The sequence below is a fragment of the Pipra filicauda genome, unplaced genomic scaffold (assembly GCF_003945595.2).
Source record: "Pipra filicauda isolate LSUMZ 115617 unplaced genomic scaffold, ASM394559v2 scaffold40_size4127951_pilon, whole genome shotgun sequence".
NCBI lineage: Eukaryota > Metazoa > Chordata > Aves > Passeriformes > Pipridae > Pipra > Pipra filicauda.
Window position 1 is genome coordinate 1,201,679 of NW_024104543.1, and position 13,149 is coordinate 1,214,827.

The 13,149-nt window shown below is 38.4% G+C and overlaps 1 protein-coding gene across 2 annotated transcripts in view; it reads right to left on the reverse strand.

Annotated features, from left to right (window-relative positions):
* PDZRN4 (PDZ domain containing ring finger 4) overlaps positions 1 to 13,149 on the reverse strand; it is a 244,176-nt gene that overhangs the window by 32,250 nt on the left and 198,777 nt on the right. For both annotated transcript variants that reach the window (XM_027711010.2, XM_027711011.2), the window contains one exon: positions 11,650 to 11,752. In XM_027711010.2, the coding sequence (XP_027566811.1) occupies positions 11,650 to 11,752 (103 nt within the window). The remainder of the gene's footprint in view (positions 1 to 11,649; positions 11,753 to 13,149) is intronic.

A 13,149-nucleotide genomic window follows, 5' to 3' on the forward strand; every position in this document is an offset into this window, starting at 1 on the left:
GATGAACTGCTTATATGTAGTATTTCTCAGCAGTCAACTTCAGTTCTCACTATTGGTTTTTCACTCAACAGAAGTGTGAATTTGCAAGGATACAAGAGGAGGTTAAAGTATAATTAGCTAGATGATAATATGCCGCAAAGGGTTTCCTTTTCACTAATCTTAGATCATCGGGCGCGGAAAGGAGCGAGAAAATGGGAGCTTCGCCTATGCGGACAGTGCCATCATGGGAGATGAGAGGGGAGCCCCGGAACACACAAGGATAACTCTAAACCCAGGTAGATGGAGTTCATCAGCCCTGTAAAGCCATCCATCTAAGAGAAGGTCACTCTAAACAAACCTACATCCTGAGGACCTTGCTGCCACCGTCCAAGCTCACTTGGCCCCGGCAGATGAACCTTAGGATTAAAGGGTGGGCTCAGTTCAGTGCACACTGTGTCTCACCTAAAAAAATCCATTGCGCAGGCTCAAAGGCCTTACCTGCATTTGCAAAGCCCTGTATCACCAGCGCGCTTGTAACAAATGTGGGTGGAGACCTTTCCCGGATCTTCGTTCGTGAAGACTGGCCGTGATGATGAGATCATATATACTCACTTTCTTCTCATTAAACAAAGTAAGTGGAAATATCACAGACAAGGCAGAAACTGAACCTTTTGGTAAAATGAGATAAGCAGACTGAAGTAGTAGCTATTCTATTGTACAGTGTGTGTAAATATACAAAATTGTCACATTGGCTCGCAGTACTAACAGAGTACTTTACATTTGGACAATTATAACAAAACATAAAAGAAATATATATATTATTACAAGTATTTGAAGGGGTAAAAAACTGATTTTTCATTAAAGCTCCTATTCTGACCCCCATATTAAAACTCTTTGGCTTTCAACTTTGAAAAATCAGAGATACACCTAAGGAATCCTTGGTTAGAGCTCCTTGAGGGTGGGGAGAAGAAACCCCTCAAACTTTACCAGTCCAATTTTTTTTTCTGTTGACACTTTCCAGAATCTGTTCTCCAATCTGTTTTCCAATGACAGTGGCTCTGACATAAAATGTTGGAATGGACCTTCTCTTGGTTATCAGGTAGGAATACAGCACTCCATGTCTGGCTAGAAGTCCATTACCTAATTAGGGAGCTGGAGTACATCTCCTACAAGGGGAAGCTGGGAGAATTGCATTTGGTTAGCATTTTGAAGAGAAGTTACCTTCTTAGTAAGGAGATCTTATTGCTTCTTTCAGGTATACTGAAGGCAAGAGTCCAGAGAAGTCAGAATCAGACTCCTCCTTGAGGCGCACTGTGACAGCCACATGAGACAAGAGACATGAGTTGCTACTCAGAAATTCTAACTAGATATTTAGGGAAGTGCTTCTTACCATGAGGGTAGTCAAAGCCTAGAACAGTTGTTTTGAGAAGTTGTAGACTGTATACTGCAAAACATACCAACTATAATTATATCTGCTGTATAATCAGCATCCACTTCTTTGACCCTCTTCAATAGGGTCTCTGCAATTTCTGGACTTGCCTCAAATAGGGGTAATTGAAAGCAACTTGGAAAATTTAGAGGTGATGACATCAGTGTTAAAATCTTTACAGTGACTTCTACATTTCTGTTTATCATTTGTCGTGTTGGAAATTAAGGACTGAAGGGGATCCAACACCTACAAACGTTCTACGTACTTAGAAATCAGTCTCTGCACTTGAGACTATCAGATATATCCTTCTCTGTCCGTGAATGTCCTCTTTGATACTTTGGAGTTTTCCTGGCCCTAATGGTACAAAAACATTCAAATCTGACATGCTTCAATGGGTAGAAGAAAACCTGTTGAAAGTGAGAATTCTAACAAGACCAGGAACTTCAGGTCCCTAGAAGATCACTATTACTCTTCCAAAAAACATATGTTTCTGATTACCAATGCAGTTGAATTCAATAAAGAGCCCCTTCATAGCTTAGAGTTGTTTCAAAATGGCAGCAAGCGCCTTTTTCTAGACAAAACCCCAGGAGTTTATGGGTTGTCATAGCTGCAGTTCAAATCAGTTGAGAATCATGTGGCATAGTGAGCTTTCATGATACAATAAATTCAATAATAAATTAAAACAATACAACACAATAAACTTCACCTACTGTAGGTAAAATCATACTTTATATTTGCTGTATTTCAAAATGTTACTGTCCAGTACTTGGCTCTGTAAACATCATTGTTACTTCTGCCTGACTGCTTTGGGCTTGAAACATGTCAGAAGATTTATTTGCCTCATCAGCACTTTCTAAACACCCAGGCAGCCAATTGAAATGGGGAGGTATAACAGATGTGCCAACATCTGCTGCCGCAAGCATTTATCTGGACAGCAGAACATATAACTGTAGATCCAAACTCCTAACCAGTTACAATTCCATGTGTCTGTACAGTGTAGATCTACAACTGTGTGAAGGTTATATTGGGATATTAATTAAATCAAGTTGAAACTGTAATTACATTTGTGAGATATACCATCCTGTAATTCAGTTTATGTCTTTCAGATACAGTAAATGCAAAATACTATTGAAAAGTTAAATTTAAAGTTGAACTTAGAAATTCTTAAAAAGCACTATTAAAATTCCATCCAATCCATGCTCTTTTTTACCTTGAGGTACACACATATTAAAATATGTATAGTTAAAAAATGCAAATTTGAATCACAAATTTGTGCCTATAAATCAAGCATATGAAGCAATAGGTATTGACTTTCAAAACACATTTTTATTTTCCTGGCACCAAAATGAGGTCTATGGGCACCATATCCATGCTGAGTTTCAGCTGTTCGAACTTCTGTTGTACGTGGAAATGTCCTCCACCCCGAAATACATACTTGTGTAGGTTGGTAAAATCATGAGATGAAATACAAAGCAAACTCATCACCTGCTTTTTTGATGCACAATACAGTTTCACCTGCATTCCTGCTCACCAAACCATGCCCTCCAGGAATGACTATCACATTCTCTTTGAAGAGATCCCTCATTAAATAAAAAAGCAAACTCTCAGAGAAAAGGCCTCTCCTGGTTTTTTTGATTTCTCCTCTGAAGGCACAGCATGCATAATATTGAAACCTTGTTTAAAGTCCATTTTCTTGTAAAAGGTTCCCTCTTGCTAGGGGGATTCAGTCCATGCTTCCTGTGCTCTAGGATTTCCTAGGATACTAAGCTTTAAAATAGTGACATTATAATAAGCTGGTTAACATGCTTAGGCTATTTTTAAAAGAACACATAAACTAAATTATTTTCTCCCATCTTTTGTCTTTATAGCTAGATTTCATGCCTCCAAGACAGACTACATGAACATTCAAGTAGAAGGCATATGAAAAATAGCATTAATAAAACCCTTAGAAACATTTTGACTGTAAAGCACATATGGAGATATGTAGGCTAATAATATAAGAACTCTCTAAACAAAGAATTTCTCCAAACCAGAAGATTTATAACCCGCAGATTACCATAAACATGAAAATATTGCCAGCACCCTTCTCGTTCTTCACTGAGTGAAAAAACACATACCATATGTTGTAATGTTGCCCAACAATAAAGTGTTGCTGAACTATAGTCACTTTTCTTCATTTTCCTGGAAAAACATAAGCTCTGACAACAAGGAAGAATTTTTATTACCTTCCAGGTGAAATAAGGAGTAACCCTGTGCTTGTTTTATGAAATCATGAAACAAAATGGATATCACTGACTTGATATATTTTCCTCCTGTTCTAAAACACAATAAATGGTAATAACTTTGATAAATTTGTCCATGTCAGTTTTGTGTCTTTTTCTCCCTATTCTCTCATGATCCTCTGAAGTTGCGGACTCAATTCAAATCCCTAAACTGGGATATTTATTACTTAGGGGAAGTGCGATGACAGCAACTTCATTGGCTTTGTATGTCAGAATTTTGTGATGACATACAGTAATACACTCAAAATCAACAAACTACTGTGACAGAAACTACCCCGAATCCTCTTCTACCTAAATGACCCACTGACTAGCAAGGAAGAAGAGTGATGTAATGGCCAAAAGAGAGATGCATTACAATTAAAGGTTCCTGGGTTTTGCTGCCAGTTCTGTCACTGACTGACTTGGCAAGTCTTTCAATACAACTGTCCTTAGCTGACCTGCTTGTGAATTCCTGTAGCAATACAGGACATCATAACTGAAGAAGCTTAGTAGAATGGTGTTAAGCTTAATTAATTTATACTTGAAAAATGACTTCAATTCTTAAAAGAGAAATGAAAAACTGGAAAGAAAGGGCTGCTTTTTCTACCAATCCTTTGCTCATTTACAGAGTACAGTTGGCCACAGTTAGGGAGAAATTCCCTATTTATTATTGTCTCTCTGCAAATTATAATCATATAAATTCATGGGTATTTTAAAAATAAAAATGCCAGTGAAATACCTAATCTTACGCTGTTGTATGCCAAATGCATGCTAAGAGTCTTCTTTTAATTTTTACACAATGTTATTCAACGAAATACAGCAAAAAAAATATTCCAGTGCCACTTTTCCCTTTTAACTGTGACCTCTTCCATTTTTAGTCAATAGCAACAGTCAGCTGGATCACGGCCCAAGTGTTAGCAGCTCAGAACTCCTTTTGAGTTAAAAGAAAAAAATCACAAGGAAGGGTTTTATAAGCCCCAATCACTGTAGTGCTTTCTTGGGTACAGCTGAAACTCTAAGATCTATTTACTTGTCCAGGAGTTTTCCTCACAAGCTTTTCAATTAATACCTTTAAAATATAGTCCATTTTTTTCTCTGGATTTGTATGATACAACAGGAAAAAAAAACCCCTAATCACTCCAAGACTCTCCTAAGCAACCAAGACCACAGATTACTGGCACACATACCTGCTCTCTTCCTTCATGATACTTATCAGCAGATGTTATATAATAAGAAGAATTGCCACAAAAAATCAGAATAATGTGTGTGTCAGTAAATGTCTTTATACCATGGGACATCCACAATTCAGCCATAATCGCTAGGCAGATTATGAACTGATGGTCAGAAAAAAAACATAATGCACAAAGTCTCACTCCTATAACAACAGGCTGAGAGAGTTGATGTTGTTCACCCTTGAAAAGAGAAAGCTCCAGGGAGACCTCAGAACAGCCTTCTAGCATGTAAAGGAGGGCAACAAGAGACCTGGAGAGGGACTTTTTACAAGGGCATGTCGTGACAGGACAAGGAGTAATGGCTTTAAAATGAAAGAAGGCATGTTTAGATTACATATTAGGAAGAAATTATTTACTGTGTGGGTGGTAAGGCACCCAGAGAAGTTGAGGATGTCCCCTTCCTCGAAGAGTTCAAGCTCATGCTGGATGAGGCTTTGAGCAACCTGGTCTAATGAATGGCCCATGGCAGGGCAGTTGGAAACAAATGATCTTTAAGGTCCCTTCCAATCCAAACCATTCTGTGATTCTAAGATGAAGTCCCAACTTACCTAAGCCCACTCTGAGATGTGAGATCAGTCCCTCTACCACAACAGCAGCTGTATAAGGTAAGGTATGTGGTGAGAAGTATCTGCTTTTCCACTGAAAATCTACACCACAGCAAGCCTGTTCCCATTCCTCTTACCATACCAGTCAGGTCAGATGAGACTGGAAAGATACAAGCTTGTCCACCATTTCAGCTCTTCTAAACTGCAACATCCACATCTATTAGGAGCCCTTTTTCTTGAAGCTTTCCCTTTTAAATTATGTCTGGTGGTTGCTAAATTCAAAAACTGCCTTTTATTTGGTAAAGGCTATTTTTTTTGATTCATCCCAAGTTTTAAGAAGTTCAGGGAGATAAAAAAGACTCCAATCACTGTAGCATGTGCAGAAAACAAGCACAACCTTACAGCAAATCACAGAGGTATTAGAGTGGTTTTTCCCCTCCACATCACTGTCATCGTTCCTTAACATGGCTGGAACTTGGTTTGAGGGATACCTACCAAAACAAGGTTTCTCTCTCTCTCTCTCTGTCTCTCTCACCGCTTTATAATATCAAACAGAAAACATGACGTAGTAGCTTTTCTGGGTTAGCTTCATTGTACAGAAACACTCATCAGGTAACAAAACAAAAGAACCTGACTGCAGCAATCAGCAGTGCTGGCCATGTGTGCACAAAAGCTGTTTCCATAAAAGCTGTTTGTTCAGGTGCTAGCAATTGAGGAGGAGCTTTAATTGCATGGCAGCAAGCTCCTGTAATGCTCACAAAGGGGTCTTTGCAGGCTATCACAGCTCTGGAGAGTGCTGTTACAGGCTATGAGCTCAGTAATACTCATGTTAAAAAGGCCCTAAATATGTATTTACAAGATAGACAGATCTGTTTGGTTTACTAGTTAAATAATCTATATGTTGAAAAGGCCTTTGGTAGGAATTCACCAGGCAGGCAGGTCTCTCTTGGCCTATTACAGCAGTGGTGGGTGGTTCAGAATGTCACTGGAGACCGCACTTTAGCGGCCCATGAGGATGTCAACCCATAAATACTTATAGGAGTTAAAGTATCTTTATTCACATAAGCAGCCTCACTCAGACTACTAATCTGAACAAAATTACTCCTTCTTTAGTTCTAAGGAAAAAATACCAGTAAAATCAATCACTTCAAAAGTGTAATGACACAGAAATGGTAAACTTGAATTTGCTCCTGAAATGCCTTCCCTCATCATAAGGGGATGATTGTTACTGGAAAAGTGAACTGATGCGTTAGTGCAGCATTGCATCTAGTGCAATGTTCAGATACGGTAAGAGAAACAAAGAGAACAGGATAAAATTTCACCCTATGCAACTTTTAAGTGTCCAGTGAAAAGAGGTCTACACAAAGCCTTACTCATAGCCAATTCCAAAAGGTTTCTAGTTTATCTCTCTTCATGGCTCATTTTTAGTTGGTTGTGAAAACAGCCAACAGCATCTAGAAATGCTCAGGTCAAAAGGAAACCTTAGCAATTTCAGCAGGTTTGGATCAGGCCAATGGTAAACTTGAAGGACTAATCTAAACTTACAGTTAACAGATTTATGAATGCAAATACTAATCAAAACATTTATATGTACAGCTGTGCATAACATAAATTAGCACTTCCATTCAACATGCATAAACACATATTTATTTCCTTATTCCGATGGAAAAATCTGTCCCTTGGGTCTACAAATCAGAACAAAATCTTAAGAGTAATAATTTCTGCCCAGAGGTATTAACCAACCCTCAGAGCACTATGGGTTGCTCTGCTTAGGAGGAGATACTGATGATGGAGTAAAGCAACTTGCATATGGATATTCTAATTTCCAGAAGTCCTATTTTCTAGAACATAAGAGGAATCCAAATAACATCTGTGTAGTTTCTAGCTCATGCTCCAAGAGGGACAAATCTCACATGGTATCTTCTCAAAATACTATGCTCTTTCATGGCTGCTGTTTCCTGCAAGAATTATTGTTTCATTGCCTGGATTCAAAAGGTTCCATAAAAACTGACCACAGAAAGATTTCACCTGTACATGACTCATGTGCTTGTCTGTTCATTTAGTGACATGCACAAACTACCTGAGAAAAAAAGTAAAATAAAGTAACTCAGTGATTTCTAAGATCTTTGGACATCCACATAACTAACATCCAACCTCCCTCCAAAAAACCCCCTCAATTCTGATAAAAAACTTCAGCCTAGTCTTTCTCATATATGCAACAATAACAGCTACCTCAACCCACTGCTATTCCTTGTCAAGGATATCTGCTTTTGCTGCTTGCAAGAAGCATTCAGCTGGAAATATAAACCTTTGCCTATCTGAGATATATGAGTTTTTAAAAGCTGTAATCCCCCATCAGAAAGCAATCACTTCCAGTTTTGCTTTTGCTCAGAAGCTACTTCAGTACATGCATGGTATGACGGTCTCTGCCCTTGGATAAGGAACTGTTGACTAAACAACACTACCAACTTGTGCCTGCTTGTAACATCTTATTTCCTTCTGCATCTCTCATTGAAAGGCAGTCCCCTTAGACTGAATATGTAGGACATATCCAGATATCAGTGATGCTTTCTTTTGACCAGCTTTGTCTTTACAACATTCTTTGGGGTTTTTCTTCTACCTATTTTTCAACTGTTCCACCATTTAAGTGACTCTGGCCCCTTAATTTCTATGTTACTGCTAATGTTCGAAACCAAGTATATGATGTTTCTGTCTCCTGCACAGTAGGTTCAGAAACTTAATAAGTGTACATCCATTAACTTATTTGCTCCTTTCTAGCACCAGTATCCTCTATTCTTACAAGAACAAATTTTAGAGCCACGTTTAACATCAGATTAAACAGAAGCTGTGATGCTTTTAGTCCTTTCACCTTATTAGTACCAGCAAGTGTAATGCATACTGTAAAATCACAAGACGTAATTCCAGCAGCACAACAGCCACTCACAGCCAGCCTGGGTGGGTTTTTCCTGATATCTCTGGTTCTCTATCAGTGATATTGACTACAAGTCCAACTGACCATTTACAAATCAGTCAATTCCTTCTTAAAAGTCATGATTATCTGGCTATGCCAGAATTGCAAATCTTTTGATCTCTTTCTGCCAGTACTGACTGATGCTGACTCTGCCCCCATCCCAAAATCTACAAACAATTCGGATTCCTTTTAGGGCAATTTTTGCAGCAGCAGCATAAGGATGCTCAAGTTTGCTATCAGCAATCCTTCATCATCTTCCCAGACATTTGTTTAAAGCATGGTACTGTATGGAGCCTAATGAGCTTCCCTGGGAGTTCATCCTTCCAAGACAATTGGCTCATACTTGAGTTCATTGCACTGTGACAATTTGAGCAGAACCCACTGGGCTTTTCTAGCTTACAAATGGAGTAGAAGAGTCTTGTAAGTGTCTAATCCTACCAAATCCACTGCAAGTACAAGTTCATATCCCCAGTATGGGTTATTTTCTGAAATCTCCAGGTTCGGCTTTAAATCCATTTAAAAATTATTGAGTTTGCCATGGAGACCTGCGAGCAGCTTATCTGCATCCTTTTCGTACAATGGGAATGCTAATATGCATTTTAGAAACTGAACCACACTCCTGACACCAGGTAGGTTTTTTGCTGTGTGTGATTAGCTAAAGTTCACACCAGAAAGTTGTTATGAAGAAAAAAACAAAGACAAAATCAAGGAGCACTACTACAATCCTCCTTCTACATACCGCACAGTAATAACAATAAACCTCTTTTCCCTAAACACATGAGAAATCAAAGTGTGAAGTAGAGAACACTCTGTGCTTCTTCCATCGAGCCTGCAGACCGCAGGGTGGCATGCGCAGAGCTTCTGCACCTCCTCTTCTTTCTGCTTTCACCCTTAGATGGTGGATGAACAGTGATGATTTTAGAAGTTATCTTCCCAAGTCCTGAGCATTTTTCCCCTTCCCTGATGCTAGTGCCACAGCAGAGCAACTTGTGCAGCTGTGCAGGAGATTAGATCAGGCAGCTGGGCTAGGTTAAAAACAAACCCTCTAAAAATCTATTTAAAAAAATATTGGATTACTTCCCACAACTGTTTCACAGTAAGTAAAACTGGCATAATTGAGGGGCTAGAAAACATCAGGGCAAGTCCTTTCATACAGGAACTGAGTGGCCAGGTACACCTAAGCCAGTACCGTTGTAGACTGTGACAACGCTGGACCATCACCTCTGCTCCACTCACTGTCCTGCTGCTTCTCCCTGGAACTGGCAAGAGGAGCTAGGAAGTTCCTTTTGACTCTGAGAATTTTTTTTGGAATGACATATATATGTCTGAGAACAATGCTCTCAGTTTTTCCAGCTCCTTACTTATGGTATGGGAGCTTACTAATGAGTATTATTAATTGGTAACAACCAATGAGTAGCCTAAACCATAATATTACCATACCAGTTTAAATTCTGGGAACGCCTTTCATGTTTAGAGCTCTGTTAATTAAAGGCTCTGAGATTCTTTTGTTTCTCCTACAAAATTTTCACATTTAGTAGAAAGCATTCTTCTCAAAGGAGTCTAAGACATTTCCTTTCCTATATAAATTTCACTTGAAACACTTTATTTCAGTCGCTCAGCGAATTTGCCTCAGGCAACTGAATCACAGCTGACAGCAAACTAATGACTATGATGGTGTGATTAGTAGAGATTACAGGCAACAGAGAACATGCCAAAACATTTGCTGTTGTCACAATGCTTATGCCAGCCATTAGTAGGGATTAATAATGGCCACAAAGAGGATTTGATTCCACCAGGTAGACCCTTTAAAAATTGTCACTGATATTCTGATTAAATGGTGAAAAATATTTTTATTTAACCATTTTTTAAAATATTCTTTCTAGATGCTTACATTACCAATTTATATTTAAATATTACCATAAAAATAGTTTCTATTACATTTAATAAACAAGTAGCATGACCAAACACACTTGACAGAGAAATTTAATATATTACACATGGGCAGTCAAAATAGAACTTAAACTCTGAGACTTATCCTGTAAGATACCACAATAAAACTCAACTGGAAAGAAATAGCAAATCCCTAGCAACGACTTTTTGAGGAGTTCAAATATAAGTTTGCTTGTTCTGATGAGATTCACTGAGTAGATGTTATTTGATTTTTCTGCTTCCTGGGGGAAGAACTTCAGATTCCTCAGGCTGCTAGAAGAACAATGGGCTGAACTCGCAATTGAGCATCTTAGCTGCTAAAACCAATAAAAGTGAACTCACTGCATATTTGCCAAAGCTTTTGCCATTCATTTAATTTCCAAATGTCATCCAGTTATATGAAACCTTTAAAAAGGTTTCTTAAGGCAGAGCAAACAGAAGAATAGGATGTTTTTAATCTTGTATTAAAGATATTTAATTATTTAAAACCACTCTTATTTAAAATACAGTAACTTGAACCTATGCAAAGACTCAGCACTGTTTAATAATAAAAAGAACCATCTGTTTCTTATGCCTGTCCCTATAAATATTTTGTTACTGGATGACACTGGAAAACATGAAAAGCTAAGGACTGACTGACAAGTAGATTATTTAGACATTGAAATGAAAATCCAATGAAGAGCAACATCACTAATCATGTTATCATTTCAGGAAGCCTCATATAATGGTTTTCTAGTGACTCAAAAACACATTCACCCTTGTCACTGGAGAGTGCAATACATTAATAGCAAAGGGAGACTTGTGGTAGTGAGCACAATTTCTTATAAATGCAATACTTACAATGTCAAATATCAAAGAGCAAGTAATAGAAATTATATTCATTTTCCAATTTGAAGCGTGATCTTATAAACACTCAAGTACACATCCAAGTATCTGAAAGACTGATCTCTAAGGCATAAGATATAAGGACAATTGATTATTAAAGTTAGAGGTGGGGGGAAAGCAATCAAAATTCCAGTGACCATTTTTAATTCTTCACTGCACGAAGTGGGAACATATTTAATAAGACTCCTAGACTTGTATGTATTCACCCACTGCAGAATTCTGCTTTCGTATTTCACATGTTTACCCTAACCCCTGTAAATCCTGTGACATTACACAGGTATAAGATAAAACAGTCTTTGGTGCCAATTTTTAAAAAGTATTCCCACTCTTCGTTTTCTGAGAGAAGCCTGCTATCAGCTGTGTAAATGCCATATCTGTAATAACAGAAAGAGAGGCTGAAGTGTGCCAGTGATCTTACCTCATACTCAAAGTCCTCTGCTCTATCTGCATCAGCAGGCAGGCTGGAAAGGTATTCATTACCTTCATAAAATTCATGCTCCACCGGGTGAAGAGAATGGCAGCTATGTGGAACAAAGCAGTACAACAGCAGATGAGGCAACAGGGTTTTTTAAAATTAAAACGTGATAAAAAAAACACATTTCTTTGCAGTTTTCTCATCTCAGGACTGCCACTCTGAATGGTGTGACAGCCTGAAAGGAACTCTACCAAGAAGCAGCACAGGCTGTTTTCTTTTCAAAAGCTCGTGCTCTGGCTGAGTTCATTTTTCTGGGTTCATCTTTTGTCAGATTTGACAAAGGGTGATTTCTTAAAAGGGTCTGGTTTGGGCCAAACTGTTTAATTGTGACAATTTGGGATTCCTTACACTCATAAAGGTACCTAACTCCAAAATTCACATGCTGCATCACAGCTGGGGGCAACTCACTAGTTCTGGTCATAGTCTTGAACATCCACGGTCTACAACCCACACCAGGCTCATAAACTGTTCAAGAATTCACATAAAACAACTTGCATTATCCTCTCCTCTTAAAGTGGTAACAGGGTGGTGAAGTGCACTTGAGCAACTGCACACTTAAAATGTCAGGAAACTGCACCGTTAAATGGGCTTGGTATACAAAGAATGAGGTCTTTACAACAGCTTTAGACCCAAGGCTGGATCCCAGCCATGCAACACTCAGTGTGGATCTATCTTAGCAGAGGTAGAAAACTCTTCTCCATGCTGAGGGCATGGGAACTTCAATCACAGTAGCCTGCAATTTGGTAATACACAGTAATGACTCAAAAATACACATATCATATTCCTTGCTGTGCAGCAGTTGGCAGTAAGCTCAATCCATCTTACCTACAATTTCTAAAAATGGACCTACATCAAAGTAAAAAGTGATATATTCTCCATTACCATCAATTCTGCAGAGATGCACAACATGATAGCAAGTCAGTGAAAAAGTTCTAGGGTTATCATAGTTTTGCTGGCTATAGACAGAGGGTCTGTAGGATCATCTAGGGTCACCCACTACATGATGTTATTCACGAGGTGGAGTCAAAAGAGGAAGAACTCTACACCCTATTTATGTATAAGCACTACCTGCTGGTGATTGCATCCAATTCAGTTCCAAAGAACTGAACTGATGGATAATTTCATTCATATAATTTGCCATATGACAGGTGAAACTGTAGTTTTTGACCTCTGTATTTTTGGAATTGTTTTGGTTTTGATAAGGGGATCTTCATATTAAATAATTTGTTTCCTTGATTTTTCTGTAAGAAATTTGGAAGAGCAGAAAACAACAAGACAAGCTCTTTCCAGGTTTGAAGAAGCCTTTTTGGTACTCTGGAACCCAGAAGAGTTTTTCTTCTTAACTGTCATTGAAGCCTGAATGGGACAGTGGTTATCAAAGTAATTTGTAATTTATTTAAAGTGTTCCTGGCACTTTTTCAAAAGAAGGCTACAAGCTACCAC